The 16,700-nt window shown below is 39.1% G+C and overlaps 1 protein-coding gene across 1 annotated transcript; it reads right to left on the bottom strand.

Annotated features, from left to right (window-relative positions):
• Positions 1 to 329: 329 nt before the first annotated feature.
• LOC132607835 (uncharacterized mitochondrial protein AtMg00860-like) lies at positions 330 to 689 on the bottom strand. Its single transcript, XM_060321911.1, has one exon. It carries the CDS (start codon positions 687 to 689, stop codon positions 330 to 332), a length of 360 nt encoding a protein of 119 aa, XP_060177894.1.
• Positions 690 to 16,700: the final 16,011 nt, after the last annotated feature.

Raw genomic sequence — 16,700 nt, 5'->3', positions numbered from 1 at the left:
TGTATTGAGCGAGACATAACTTCTAGATAAAGCATCCGCCACCACATTATATTTACCCTTTTTGTGATGGATCACATAAGGGAAAGCTTCAATCAATTCTACCCACTTGGCATGTCTTTTGTTGAGCTTGGATTGACCCTTCAAATGTTTCAAGGATTCATGATCCAAACGAATCAAAAATTCTTTGTGCCACAAATAATGTTGCCAATGGGTCAAAACCCTCACAAGTGCATACAACTCCTTATCATAGGTTGAGTAGTTCAAAGACGCCCTTTTAAGATTCTCACTAAAGTAGGCCAACGGTTTGCCGTCTTGCATCAAGACACCACCTACTTCAAAGCATCACACTCTACTTCAAAGGTCATCTCAAAATTTGGCAATTGTAACAAGGGTGTCGAACTCAATAAAGACTTCAATTCTTGGAATACCTTTTCTTTCTCATCCCCCCACACAAAAGGAACCTCCTTTTTAATCAATTCGGTCATTGTGGAAGCAATTGTACTAAAGCCCTTCACAAATATTCTATAGAAACTTGCCAACCCATGGAAACTCCTCACATCGGTTGCATTTTTGGGAGTTGGCCAAGTTATAATGGATTCCACCTTTTCTTCATCAACCTCAACACCATGGACACTCACCACAAAACCTAAGAACACCACTTTGTCAACCCCAAAAGCACACTTCTTCATGTTAGGAAACAACTCCTCATGCAACAAGACACCAAACACTAGCCTTAAATAGCCCACATGTTATTCCATAGATTTGTTATACACAAGAATATCATCAAAGTAGACAACCACAAAGTTATTGATAAAGGGTTTCAACACATGGTTCATTAGGCGCATGAATGTGCTAGGTGCATTGGTTAGGCCAAATGGCATAACAAACCATTCATAGAGGCCAAACTCGGTCTTGAAAGCCATTTTCCATTCATCACCCGGATTCATACAAATTTGGTGATAGCCGCTCCTAAGATCAATCTTGGAAAAGACACTTGAGCCACAAAGCTCATCAAACATGTCATCAAGTCTAGGGATAGGATGTCGATACTTTACCGTGATTTTGTTGATAGCTCTACAATTAATGCACGTCCTCCAAGTGCCATCTTTCTTTGGGACAAGAATTATCGGTACGGCACAAGGACTAAGACTCTGATTGACTATACCCTTGTTGAGTAGATCCTCAACTTGCCTTTGCAATTCCTTTGTTTCCTCTAGATCGCTCCTATATACTAGCTTGTTCGGGATTTGAGAACCCGGTAACAAAATCAATTTGGTGCTCAATACCTCTCAAGGGAGGTAAGCCATCGGGCATTTCTTCCGGGAACAACGCTTCATATTCCCGCAAAAGAGAAGATTTACTACTAGGCAAAGTGCTAGTAGCTTGGTTAGCATTTAAGAGAAGGTCCTTGTTGGCAAGACCCAACATGAAGTATCTCCATCAACCCCCTTTAAGTAATTACTTGGTTTGGCCAACAAATATTTCTTGGAACGATCTTGAGATGTTCCCTCCCCACTTATGACCAACAAGGTATCCCTCTCACTTTTCTCCTTCTCTTCCTTTTGATAATTCTCCCGAAGCTCCCTCATAACTCTATAATCCTCACTCACTTAGTAAGGGGTTATTGGATTAAGAATGTACTTCTTCCCCTTGACCACAAATGAGTATTTTTTTGTTCTCCCACTATGTTGGGCATCAATATCAAATTGCCAAGGTCTTCCAAGAAATAGATGGCAAGCTTGCACGGGTACCACATCACACAAAATCTCATCTTGGTACTTGCCAATGCTAAATTTTATGATGGCTTGCTTGTTGACCCTCATCTCAGCATATTCATTGAACTATTGGAGTTTATAAGTACTAGTGTGCTTGCGGGTGGGGAATTTCATACTTTCAACCGAAAATTGGCTAACGGCATTCGTGCAACTACCACCATCAATAATCAAGGAACACACCTTATCCACAATTTTACACCTTGCATAGAACAAATTCTCCCTTTGGTCACTCTCTTCCCCAGCTAGAGCCCCAATAGCTCTTCTAGCCTCAATAGCCTGATTCAAGACTTCTTCATACCTTATCTCAACCTCTTCATCGGAATCACCATCACACTCACTTCTTTCTCCCTCGTTATCATTACTTTTCCCGCTCTCATATTTATCTTCGGTCTGGTACCCATCTCTCACAATGGTGATAGTCCTTCGATTGGGACACTCACTTGCATAGTGCCCTCTTCCTTGGCACGTAAAGCATTGGATGATTATAGTTGGGTTTAGAGTTGTTACCTCCTTTAACCTTATCATCACCCTTAGCTTTGTAGTTTAACATGGCTTGAGGTGTTGGTCTTAGGCTTTTCCTAACTGGAAGTTTTCCATTTATTTGTGCCTTTGCTCCAAGTTGAAGATGACTTGCCTTTATCTTTATAAGATTTCTCCTCCTTTAGATCCGCTTCAACCTTGGATGCATCATAGAATGCCTCTTCTAGACAATTGTAAGTCTTAAGCCTCATGGGTTTAGCAATGTCACTATTCAAGTAGGCTACGAACCTTATAATAGTGCACTTCTCTTGTTCTTCAAGCTTGGCTTTCATCCGCAAGTCCTCAAACTCATCAAAGCACTCTTCCACGCTTTTCAACCCTTGTTTTAACAAATACACCCTTTTGATTACATCTTGACGATATATGGGTGGAAGCCACCTTGTTTCCATGAGCTCAATGAAGTCGTTCCAAGTTGGACGATCATAGATGTTTTGTTGAGCCCTTTGTAACTTCTTAGATTCCCAGCACGTGGAAGCGTATCCCTCAAATTGACCGAGGGCATACTTTATTTTTAAGGCCTCAGACACATTGTTAGTGAGGAGGATGTGTTCATTTGTAGCTTCCACTCAAAGAAGTTTTCCGTGTTACTACCTCGTTGGAAAGTAGGGAGGTTGACCTTGATTGTGTTCAAAGTCCGGTCATGGTCTTGCCATCTCCCTCGATCTTCATACCCTCGAGCCCTTCCTTGGTCGACATGACCTTGGAACCTAGCATCATGGCCCAAAAATCTCTCAAAGCCTCCTCTTCCCCCCCTTCCCTAGTTATTCATCCCTCCACGCCTTCCTCCTTGTCGGTTCTCATCCCACTACCTATCTTGTGGGTAATCATCATACTCTTCTTCATTCATGGGGTATTGGTATTGGTTTTGGTTAAGAAAGGGATCTTGTGTTTGGGCTTGGGGCGGAGCTTGGGGTGCTTGTTGTAAGATTACTTGAGGGATTTCATCATTCGGATTGTTTTGGTAAACATGGGGATAGGTTTATCGATGGGTGTTTTGGAATGTGAATGTTTGGGGTGGAAGGTTGATTGTTTGGGGTGGTGGAACTCTTTGGGTGGAGGTTATTGTGGCGGTCGGGTCGCACAAGGTATGTGTTTGTCCCGGGGTAATGGTTGGTGTGGTATCTTGTGTTCTATTCCCATCACCTTCATTCCTAGAACGGGGAGTACCCATTCTACTCGAACCATCCGCTTGAACTTTCTCAATACTCACCATCCGCTCATCCATAGCATCTATCTTAGCTTCTAATTTGGATTCCATCGCCGCCATTCTTTGGAGAATCAATTCTACTCCCTCCATGTTAGGGGAGTCATGCGTATTTTAAACTGACATTTAAACCTGCAAAACTAACACACAATGTTGGCAATAAAAGCCTCACTTCACTCGTATTCAACTTTCAAATCTTACCACACTCCCGTGCGCCTTCGAAGTTGTTGATGAATCACTTAACCAATCGAATTCACACGGTTGTTTATACTTTATGGTAGCGTGGATTCTTGTTAAGATGAAGGAAGGATGACTCAAAGCAAACGAACAAGAGTCAATAAAGTTTCAACGAAATAAAACGAAGAAAAGCTTGAACGAAATTAGCACGAAAGAAATGCGGACACAGGAACTAGTAAACACAAGTAGGAACAACTACCAAATGGTTACTAGTTGAGAGACACAAGAAAATGAAAATGGAATGCTAAATGGAAAATAAATAAAATTTCGGGCCCGGGTAGGTGATAACTTGAAAACGCGGCCGTGAAGCCGCAATTGATCTATGGTATCAATTTGAAACAACTAAATTTTTTAAATTTCTATATATATATATATATATATATTGCTCCCTACCAAAGGATTAGGGACACAATCAAACAAGCACTCCTTAGAAAAATTTGAAATTTAAATGAATTAGAAGTGAAAGAAATCGAAGTTGAATCAAGAAACGATCACCTTAGAATTGTTGTGGAAGATAGTGTTATACGACCACTTTCACGACCAATATCACCTTTCACTACCAACTTTCACCGATCGTGTAATATTATACGGTCCGTATAAAATGTTCGTATCGACAGATCAAATTGAACAGAAACTCTCCAAAACAACTCCTATTTCACGACCAAGTTTCACCGGTCGTATAAAATTATACGGTCCGTATTCGAAGGACCAAATTGTAACAGCAACTCTCCAAATCCGCTCCTATTTCACGAACAATTTTCACTGGCCGTATAAAATTATACAGTCATATTCGAAGGACCAAATTGTAACAGAAACTCTCCAATCGGCTCCCTATTTCACGACCAAGTTTCACGGGCCGTATAAAATTATACAGTCCGTATAACTTGCTGACAATAGCTTCAGTGAAATTCGACTGTACCTCATTTGGCTCGAGAATTGTGCTAGATTTCCTGAATTTGCTGACTTCTTGGGACCCACTGAACCTTGTATTGACCCTTCTTGGCTAGAAAAACAACTTTTCAACTTTTGACTTGGATTCCTTGGATCTTACATTCCTTTTTATCTTCTTCTTCACCAAGAACAAGGATGAATAATGAAGAACACCTAAAAACCCAATGTGGTCCAAATCAACTCATTTTTGTCCCAATTTTCAGATCTAAGCCCCTTTTCACCTACACAACAAAGCCCAATATCAACCGAAGCTCAATTTTGCCAAAATCAACTAAACCCACTTTTGATTTTTCAAAGCTTCAAAGCTCAACAATAGTGATTGACTCCAAACCTAACCAAATGAACTCAAATCTTGGGTTTAGGGGTTTTGGATATCAACAAACTCAAATAAAACTACAAATTTTGTGAACCAAGGAGTGAAGAATGTAAAAACAATCTTCTAAACTAGCTCTTGATACCAAATGATAAGATTCTACCTAGGAAACTTCAAAAACATAAAAAACAAGAAAATGGGAAATAGGAATGGGGAAGATTAGGAATGGAAGAAAGATAGTTGGATAACTACTAGACCAATTGATAAGAAACCTATAGGAAAATTTAGGTGTGTGAAACCTAAACCCTCCTAATGAGATTTCCACCAATGAACCTTAGCAATTTGGAATTCAAGAATTACCCAATTTGGAAGACCACAAATGAGAAACTCTATATGATTCCAATGGAAATAAACAATTCACTTTGCAACTAAGAGTCACACTTAGAATTATGCAACCAAACAAACTATATTATGGTTAATAACCTAACAAACTATTACTCTCAAGTTCTTCAAAATTCAAGCTAAAAACTGAAAATAAGACAAGTCTTCCTTTTATAGTCTAGGGCTTTACCCCCAAACATAGGTCTTCATTCATCCAATGGTCATAACTTGCAAATGTGGCCTCCAATTTGAACCCTTGGCCTAGAATTATGTTCTTGGCCAAGATTTGCATTCAACGGCCACAGTTTGCAAAAACATCCACCTTTAACATCTAGCCACTTTGAGAGGAGGTCATCTTTTGGTCTTCTAGGCCTTCCCAAGCTACTTCCCAAACATTGTAAGCTTTGGTCGTCTTCTCTCCAAACTCTTCGAAGGTTCCTTTCTTCATGAACATGGCTTGCATCTCTTGGAGCTCCCTTGCTTTACTCCTAGTGAATGGCCTTGAGCTAGGAAGGGATATACCTCAAGTTGCCTCCATGTCCATAGTGTGTAGCATGAGACTCTTCATAACTCTTGTGCTCTCCATATGATACGAATCGATTTGGGGAAACATCAAATCAATCACAAAAATGTGAAATTAAAAATAACAAGAAATTGGGAATGAGAATTGAAGAAAGGGGATGAGAAAAGAGGATAAAAGAAAGACTCAATTAGGATGAATTTATGGGCAACCTTGGATATATTAAATCCAACACCTCTCAATCTAATTCAATCATAAAAGAACATATACTATTTGAAATCAAGGAAAGAGTGATTCAAATGAATCCACAAATGAACAACTCTTCATGAAATCACTGGAATTAAAGGTTCAAAGACCAACAATGGAATTCACCATTAAATCTACTAAACTAAGCTAAACCTTAGCTAAACAAACTATGATAATCCTATCATCACTCAAATATTTATCATAAAAAATCTAAGTAATGAAATGAAAGACAAGTTATATATACAAGCTACGTAAAGAAGACTAATAGGCAATTACAAAGCTACCCTTAATGAAGTAAGGGCCTTGTTTGGCTAGTCATCTTAGTGTAGTCTTCAATTGAAGAACTAGTCTTCAATGGCCAAACACGCCCCCTCCTTTCATAGATGGCCCTCTAATCAACCTTGTGTAAATGGCCTTCTTGCAAGCATACCTTCCTTGCAAAAATATCAAACTCCAAATCTTGTCCAAGTTTGCAAGTGTAGCCAATTTGCAAAAATGTCCCTGTTTGCACGTTTGTCCACTTTGCGCATTTGGTCCCCTTTCTAGTAGCTTCTTCTTCAATAAACTCCCAAGCCACATTCCATACATCATAAGCCATCTTGTGGGGCTTGTAGGAGCCTCCAAAGGCCTCAAACGACTTTCTCATCTTCCATGTAGCTTGTAAACCTTGAAGTCTCATGTCTCGTCCTTGAATGTACGTCTTAAAATGAAGTGTGCTAAGTAGGATGATATCACCATAGGACTCGTCATCAAACTCCCCTATTCATTCATCATCTTCATAAGACCCATGAGAATCACTCGCCTCATAATCACCCCCGGAGTAGTAAGGTTCTTTGTTATGATCATGTAGACCATCATACGACCCACGAACACCATCATCTTCACTATCATTGTAAGCATAGTGTTGCTCACCTTCATTGCCATGAGTCATATCTTCTCACTTATAGCCCGTCGCTATTGTGTTCATACCCTCCATTGCTAGAGGTAGGGGTGTTAAATGGGTGGGTTGGGCTGAAATTGGCCCAATAAAAATGGGCTGAGGTAATAAATGGGTTGGGCTAACATTGACCCAAAAGTTATTTGGGCTGAATTGAGTTGGGCTGAAATAAACTAAAAATAGGCTGGGTTATGACTCGCCCAACTTGACCTAGTTTTTTTGAAGGGTCTATTTTCTAGAAAAATATGTTTTTGGAAAATATTTTCTAGAAATACATTTTTTGCGAAAAAAAATTTCCTGAAAATTATTTTTACGGATTTTTCGTAGAAAATATTTTTTAAGAAAACAATTTTCATGGTAAATATTTTGCGAGAAAAACATTTTTCGTGAAAAATATTTCCCTTCATATTGAACACACCAAAAACTTATAAGATACATGATACAAGAAAAGTGTATATATTAAACAAATAAACTAAATCTCAAGCAATAAACCCAAATTTAAGTAAATCTTAAAAATGGGCTAGAATTGGGCTAGTATTGGGCTAAGTTGGAGATCACTTTAAAATGGGCTATGTTGGGTTGGGCTGAAATCAGCCCAATATAAAATTATCTTGAGCCCAACCCATAAAAGTTTGGGCGGGTCATCACCTATTGGGCCAAATTTGACACCCCTAGCTAGAGGTATAACTCTGCAATTCGTCACCACAAGATCCTGAAGCTATGGATGACATCCTTATCTCTCCTTCTCCTTATGACTCCTCTTCTTATACCTACAAAACGAGCAAACAAGATTAGTAGTAACGTTCCTCACATCACTCGTATTTGCACTCAAGCTTACCTCTCAACCTAAAGCTTCTTCCAAAGTTGGCCAAGAACCGCTTATCCAAATCAATTCACAAGGTTGCTAATCTTTGTGGAAAAATAGATTCTTGTTAATTGAAAGATGGACGACTCGATTAAATGAAAGGACTTGAGCCAAGAAGTATCAACGACATTAAAACGAGAAAAGCTTTAAAAGAATTGGCATGAAAAAAAGACGGACTCAAGAACTAGCATACACAAGTAGGACAAGTACTAAATGCACACTATTTGAAAGACACAAAAAAATGAAATGCTAAAATCGGGAAATAAATAAAATTTCGGGCTCGAGTAGGTGATAACTTGAAAACGCGGCCGTGAAGCCCCAATTGATTGATACCTACTTTTTTTTGCCCCCTACCAAAGGATTAGGGACACAAACCAACAAGCAATCCCAATGAAAATTTTGAAATTGAAATGAATTAAGTACAAGATTTGAGGCTTGGGAAATCAAATAAATGAATTAGAAGTGATCACCTGGAACTGTTGTTAATCTTGAGTTTTACGGTCACAGTACCCAAGAAATACGGTCCGTAATTTCAATTATGGTCCGTAAAATTTAATTACGACTTGAGGCAGAAAGTTCACTTGAGCCCTTATAATTTTACGGTTGGACAATTACAGTCCGTAAGTTAGATTACGTTCCATAAAAATTGATCCCTCCAATTTCCAGAAGCTTCAAATTCGAAGCTCAACTTTTACACCTAGTGAATTACGGTCCGTAATTTTCAATATGTGTCAAATTCCAGTAGCTTCAATTTGACCCTCAAACTTGTATGACTTCTATTTAACGTCCCCAATTACGGTCCGTAATTTGCAATATTCCCAACTTCAGTGAAATTCGACTGTGCCTTGTTTGGATCGGGAATTATGCTAGATTTTCTGAATTTGTTGACTTCTTAGGACCCACTCAACTTAGGACTTTCCCTTTGTGGCCCAACAAATAACTTTTCTTCTTGACTTTGAAATTTTTGGATTAAACCTTCCTTTGAGTCTTCTTCTCAAGATGAAGATATGAATGTCTTCAAGAACATGAAGAACTTTCAAATTTCCAATGTACCCCCAAATCAACTCGTTTTTCTTCCAATTCCGGATCTAAGCCCCTTTTTATTAGGAGAACAAAGCCCACTAACTAGTTAGCCTCAATTTCAACTCAATCACCAAACCCACTTTTTAGTTCTTCAAGGTCAACAATGGTGATTGACTCAAAATTTAATCATCTTGTGCCTTGGACTCTTAACTTCTTCCGGCCTTGAATCACCCAAGCTTGTAATTGTAGCCACTTTAAGAGGAAAGCCTTTGGCCTTGGACTCTTGACTTCTTCTCCCATGCTATCTCCCATATCTTGAAGGTCCTCCAATGACTCCATTTAAATGCTCCCAAAGCTTTATCCTCCATGAATCCGCTTCCAACACAAATCCTTGGAGAAGTTTAAGTTGTTGAGCCATTTGTGCCATTTAGGATCATATCACATCTTCTTGCTTATTACTTTCTTTACTTTATTAGGCTTCATCCTGTAATCGCTTGATATCACAGTACTTATCTGCTAGCCCCATAGCCATCAAACTTCCTTGAGGATGTCTTTCATGTCCTTATCTCCCTCTTTTTCCTTAATACATTAACATATACTACAACTTAGTCATAAGGACCGGTAACTGTTCATTTGAGCTTCCTCGCACATTCGGCTAACATTTTACTAACTAATGTAAACATCATAAAGGGAAATATTTTGGGCTGCATATCCATTGCAACATTTATAAGGGTTTCTTAGTAGCCATATTTTTCTTCCCTTCGATTAGTAACCATTTTTTCATCTTTAGGTGTAGCGAAATTACTTCTTTCCCCTTACAGGGTTAACTTACCCAGAAACAGAATTCCATGAACTCTTTTTCTAAGGATTTTTCTTTCAATTCTACTTCAATTTATTAACCCAAATTAAGTCACACGTCGGAAGATGATGATGCAAGCCCACTTGCCTCAAGGCCATTTACAAGGAGCCAAGCCCGGGAACTACAACACTTGCAAAGCCTATTCATGAAGCGGGAGGCTCTTGAGTATATTTTTGATGAGCACCTTGGATCTCTAGTCCATTTTTTGATGAAGATTGCTTGGGGAGAAGAAGAGGAAATGGAAGTCACCACATTGGCTAAAAGATGAAGAGTTGGCTATTCATGCAAAGGAGATTTCAAGATTTTGAAGAAAAAAGAATAGCCAAACAAGGCCCTTGTCTCATTAAGGGTGTTTATGTCATTTTGCTATCTTTTATTTCTAGCATAGTATAAATAGTTCTCTTGTTCATCATGGAAGACCTAGATTATTTTGATGAGATATATTGAAACTTGTAAACTCTAGAATTGAGTGTTTGAGACCTTGTTGAAGCTTTTGGTTGTTTGAATTGTTGAGAAGGTGGTTAATTGGGAAATCAATCCCTTTTGGTCTCCTTAAGAGTTTGGTGTTTTTGAGTAATCTAATTGAAGGTATTAACCTTTTTATGGTTATGATTGTCTTTTAGTCTTATTCAATTGTGTCAATCTATTCTAGCCTTAATTTCTTGTCTTTCCTTTTTATTATTATATCAATTGGTATCAGAGCTTGGATTAGATTTGTTCTATCAAATCTAGCCTAGGGTTTGTTACTGTAAAAAAAAATACAAAATCCTAGAAAACCCCAATTTTTTTTGTTTGTTTTGTTGTTTTGTTATTAGATTCTGGTTCGTTAGTACGTTAGGGTTTCAAATATGAAGTTTTGAGTCATTCCAAGTGGTTTTGAGATTTTTACCATTGTTGAGTTGAAGAACTTGAAGTGGGTCTTGTTGATTTGGGTGAAATTAGGACTTTAAACTTTTTGGGCTTTGTTCTACAAGTCTTGGGGAGTCTAAATCTGAAAATTGAAGGAAAAACAAGTTGATTTGAAGGTAGTTGAAAATTTGAAATTTTTGGTGTTCTTAATGACCTTCAAATCTTCATAAGGAAGAAGACTCTCCAAAGGGGCATTTAATCCAAAGTTTTCAAGTCAAGATTTGGTGAAAAGTGTTTTTCTACACGAACATCATCAGATCCAAGAAATTCGGTCCAAATTTCGAGAAGATCGAGTTCAACATGAAAATCACTGATGCTGTGAACATTGCAAATTGCGGACCGCAATCTGGGGTCGTAAACTTGGATCTTCAAAATTGGCATGATTGCAGTAGCTCACTGGAATTTTACAACCTCATTAAATATAGACCGTAAACTCAAAATACGGACCGTAAACCACAATACGGACCGTATTCCCCAACCGTATAAAAGTACCAAGGATTGGAGCATTCAACCTAGGAAAGACATCATTAAATACGGACCGTAAAACAAAATACAACCCGTATCTTGTGGGTCGTAAAAGTCGAGGTACGAAGGTAAACATTCTGTTTTGGAGCATCACTAAATACGGACCGTATTTTGTCAAGCTTAAATCGTATACCCAAGGTATCTTCTCAAGTCCAAATTTCATTTCATCCCACTTTCATTTCTCAAAAATTTCTTGGTCCTTAGTTGTTGGTCTAGTGTCCCTAGTCCTTTGGTAGGGAACAAAAAAAAAAGTATAGAAATTTTAAAATTTTCATTATTTCAAATTGATACCTTGGATCAATTGGGACTTCAAGACCACATTTTCAAGTTATCGCCTACCGGGTCCAAAATTTGATTTATTTCCCAATTTTAGCATTTCATTTTCTTTGGTCTCTGACTAGTAGCCATCTAGTAGTTGTTCCTACCTGTGTTTACTAGTTCTTGTGTTCGCATTTCTTTCGTGCTTTTCTTCGTTTGTGTTTCGTTGTTATTTTCTTGGGTCAAGTCCGTTTGTTTTAATTGAGTCGTCCATCCTTCTTGAGTCTACAAGAATCTATTCCGACCAAAAGTAGCATTTGAATCCTTTGAGACCAACTGACTTGAACAAGCTTACAACCTTGAGCCGAAGCAATTTGTATGGCAATCCACAAGGTACAGTTGAGTGATTGTGAGTTGTTTTTATACTAACCTAACGCGTTTGTTTGTTTTGTTGAGTGTCACTCCATAGGTACTATATCGGACGAGGATGGAACACTAGGTCCCACCAGGGAACTTACTCTCATGGATCTCATGCGAGAGTTGCAAAGTCTAAAAGGCACAATGGGAAATTTGGGTGGTCAAATGGAAAACTTGGGAAGTCGGGTGGAGGCCATGGAAAGTAGTAGTCGAGAGGTGTCCCATTCACCTCGGGTGGTATACCAAGGTGGTTCGAGTAGAGTTAATCAAAGTCCTTCACACACGATCAGACACGGAACCTTTCACCAAATGTATAACTCCACTCCCCAAACCAGTCCTCAAACCACACCTAAAAATGTAACAATCCACAATCCCATTATTACCCACCCAAATAACATTCTGATAGGTCCACGAAATGATCCATTACCACAAGAACCACCTATAAATGAACCACACCACCAACCAAATGATCCACATCCAAATGACCCTTTACCAATCCACAACCTTTCACTTAACCAACAAAACTAGGATAATGTCACGACCTAGCCCCGTGGGCCATGACTAGTGCCCTAGCTGGACACCCATATGTATACCTGTTAGATCTAATCATACTGACACTATACACAACATGGGAATCGACATAGACCTAAAGGTTCTCAACGTCACATATCAAGATAATTTGTCCCTTGCAGAGTCTCAACCAATCACAACGAAATCAAATACGCAAGCCGACGAGGCTGCCACTATATATCATTATAATACGCAAGCCGGCAAGGCTGCCACCACATGTCAATATACTACGCAAGCCGACATGGCTGCCACTACGTGTCGATAACATATGCAAGTCGGCAAGGCTGCTACAACCAACAGAAACATCCACAACGACTATATAGACACAGCTGATCATAATCTAGTTACAACCCACACACATGTCTACAGACCTCTAAGAGTACTAACAGTGAAATATGACGGGGCAGGGCCCCGTCGTACCCCTGGACAACCATATATAAATACATCAGAAGATCTATACCAAAGGTCTAGGCCCCGGAACAACGGAGCTCTCCAAGACAGCTAACTGAAAATCCTAAGCTGGGGATCACCGAATCGAGCGTCTGTACCTGCGAGCATGAAACGCAGCCCCCTGAAGAAAGGGGGTCAGTACGGAATATGTACTGAGTATATAAAACATAAGAACATCAAGTACAGATGAATCCTGAAAACCAGTCTCAATAATTGAATGCATCTATGGCTAACATCTGAGAATATCTACGTAACTCTATATGACTGAAACTGACTCTACGGCGTATGTTAGGCATAGATTATAATATAACTGATAGTGTTGTGGAACGTACAGCCGATCCATATATAATATAATAGTGCCGAGAAACGTACGGCCCGATCCACAAATATAATATGTTAGTGTTGAGGAACGTACGGCCCGATCCATAAATATAATATGTTAGTGCCGAGGAACGTACGGCCCAATCCATAAATATAATATGTTAGTGCCGAGGAACGTACGGCCCGATCCATATATAATATGTTAGTGCCGAGGAATGTACGGCCCGATCCATATATAATATGTTAGTGCCGAGGAACGTACGGCCCGATCCATAAATATAATATGCTAGTGCCGAGGAACGTACGGCCCGATCCATATATAATATAATATATATAAATGCATGTAAAACTCGAAAAAGGATACTCTGAACCCCTCTGGTGACATAAGAAGCTAATATGAAAAGTCTCTGGGAGTTATGGACTTAAAACATAGGAGGCCAACGATACAAATATCTCTACACTCTCTAAGAACAGAGTCTATGGAACTTGCTTGCTCACTGTGTTCGTTCATATGATAAGGATCATGCCAAAAAGAAAGAAAGGATAACTTTACATACCTTTAGCGCTTATTTAAATGTCCAACGTCTACTTCTCGAGCTCGTAGGTCTAAAATTAAGATAACATAAGCCACAATTAGATCATCCACATCACTTACTAACCAATCCAAGTACGAATGAAACTTAACGAAATTCGGGCAACATTTCCCCTGAAAACTTAACAATCCTCGAGATTCCAATTTAGCCAAACATCAATCAAAATACCAACAACAACAACACCAACAATTTCATATCAAACTAGAATTAAATCCATTCTTAAATCACTTCCAAAACAGCCCAATATACATTTGTATACCAATGCTTGTATACACTTCTTTATTTTCGTATATCTATAGTATAACAACAAACAAAACAACAACAACAACTACAGCCAATCCCACGATATTCCAGCCCACAAAATAATTCATAACAACCACCAAACAGCCCCAAAATATTGTCACAAAACAGCCACGAAAATCATATAAAAACAGCCCGGTATACGCTTTGTATATGATATCTTCATACACTTTATTCTCCCAAATTCAAGAACATCAACTTGTCAACAACATGAACAATTATTATACATCATAACTCAGCTAATTCCATCCATTTAATCCAACTAAACAGCCCCGATCCATAAATCTCAACAAAACAACAAACGAGTTTATAACGCTATTTTCTCCGTTCTAATCCGTTAAAACTCTAAATAAACAGTTTAATAACATAAAAGGAATCTTATACATAATTTAGCAGCTGCTCAACCACGAAAATATCCTCCCCCAGGATCAATATTTAGCTTGAAACGATGATGAAACTCGTACTACACTTTATCCTTCACGAGCCTCGGGATTCGGGGCCTCGAACTTGATCGATTCTCCACTTTCTCTCTCTAACTCTCCTCTCTCTCTCTCTCTCTCAAATATTATGGATTTTTATAGTGTAAAAATGAGGCTAAAGGCTGAAAATTTCCCTTAAATAGCAAGGGAAATGGGCCTGACCCGACTTGGAATCGGGTTGGGCCCATTTCACTGCCCAGCTTGACCGTTCTGCCTTACAACATCCATATCTCTTTATACCGATGTCACATACAGGCCCACGACCTATGGTTGGAAAGATAATTCAATTATCTACAACTTTCATTTTAGGAGCTTTTCCAAATTCACAAATCATGATGGGGTTATGGTCTCCCGAAGTCAGATCACCCGAATACGTAACTTAAAAACATCTTTTTAGAGGGCTTACACTTGGATTAGACTCAAGGGTCCTTCTTGAGTTGTGTTTAACTTCACATATATTGTCCATATAACTTATCATATGTCCTTTATGAAAGTCCCATCATGTGGGCCCCACCTCAACTTACGGTTACGAGGGCTATAGATCTTTTAACATATTATTCCAATCATATTGTACGAATTCCAAATATCATACTCATGCTACTACAGTAGAATTTCATTCTTTATACTTCTGATATTTCCTCCCCCTCGAGCTCACATTAAGCCGTCTGTAGCCTTAGTAACACGAAATTTTCTGGGGTGTAACAGATAATCCTTCAAATCATGAGGATGAGATAAAAGAGGCGATGCATGAACGGTATGGGAACCAAGGGATGGGCCAATGGGGCCAAGCACAAGGTGACCGGGGTAGAGGTGGAATACATGGCCATCAACCTCACATGGGTAGGTGAGGCGGGTACCAAGACCCTAAAGTGTACCAAGGGCGAGAGCGCCAAGGCTATGATTTTGATAAAGAATATGAGGAACTTTATGGCCATGGGGGAGGACGGGACACGCATCTCCATTCTATTATGATGACCCTCCCAACTCTCAAGGGATCTTGTGATCTCGATGCATTTCTTGAATGGGTTAAGCAATGTGATAGGATATTCAAGACAAATGAGATCTCCGAAGTGAAAAAGGCTACCTACGCCATTGCTCAATTTGAGTGTTATGCTTCAACATGGTGGGAAATTCAATCGAGGGCTCGTAGAATTGTTCAATTACTAATTCCACCCACTTGGGGTGATCTTAAAGAAATCATGCGGAGCAAGTATGTCACCGAGTGCTACAAACAAGAACAACTCAAGAAGGTGTACACCTTGAGACAAGACAAGAGAAGTGTGGAAAAATACTTCCATGAATTCCAACTTGTCAAGATGAGGATTTATTTCCAAGAAGAAGAGGTGCATGAAATGTCTCGGTTCCGGGCCGGGTTGAATGGTGAAATCACCTCCCAAATGAGGCTTCATAATTATAGGAATATTCAAGAAACTCTTGAAGAGGCTATTGAAGGCGAAAATGGTCTTACAGATGACAAAACCAACAAATCTAGGGGCTATGTGAGCTCATGGAACAACAACAAGGAAAGGGGAACTTCTTCCTCTTTCTCCAATTGGCAAAAGAACAAAGGTTCCATGCAAGACACCAAAAAGCCATTTGAAAAGAGTGCTCAAGTTGAGAAGCCAAGTGACAAGCAACCTCAAAAGTTTGCTGCAAAAGAAGGATGTACGAAAACTACTATTTGATTCTTTAAGTGTCATGGCTTCGGTCATAGAGCGAGTGAGTGTCCAAATCGGAGGGCATTCTATGTGAGAGAAACCTATAGTGATGATGAGGGAGAGTGTGAAGATGGTGCTAAAGAATTTTATCATGATAATGAGGGACAAGATAGTGAAGGGGATGGTGTTAAGGGTTATGATAAGCATATTGTACCTCTCTATGTGGTGCGAAGGACCATGATAAGCAAAGCAATGGATAACCCAAGTCAACGGGAAACTCTCATCCACTTCAAGTGCATCATTAACCAAAACACTAGCATCATGATCATTGATAGTGGGAGTTGTGACAATGTTGCTAGTACCACCCTT

Source organism: Lycium barbarum, chromosome 8 (assembly GCF_019175385.1).
Source record: "Lycium barbarum isolate Lr01 chromosome 8, ASM1917538v2, whole genome shotgun sequence".
Classification (NCBI taxonomy): Eukaryota; Viridiplantae; Streptophyta; class Magnoliopsida; order Solanales; family Solanaceae; genus Lycium; species Lycium barbarum.
The sequence above is the reverse complement of the archived record's forward strand: the minus strand, read 5'-3'. Positions and strand labels throughout refer to the sequence as shown.

Excerpts from the sequence above, each read along its gene's own strand:
- LOC132607835 (XM_060321911.1), bottom strand. The coding sequence starts at position 689 with ATGAAGAAGTGTGCTTTTGGGGTTGACAAAGTGGTGTTCTTAGGTTTT.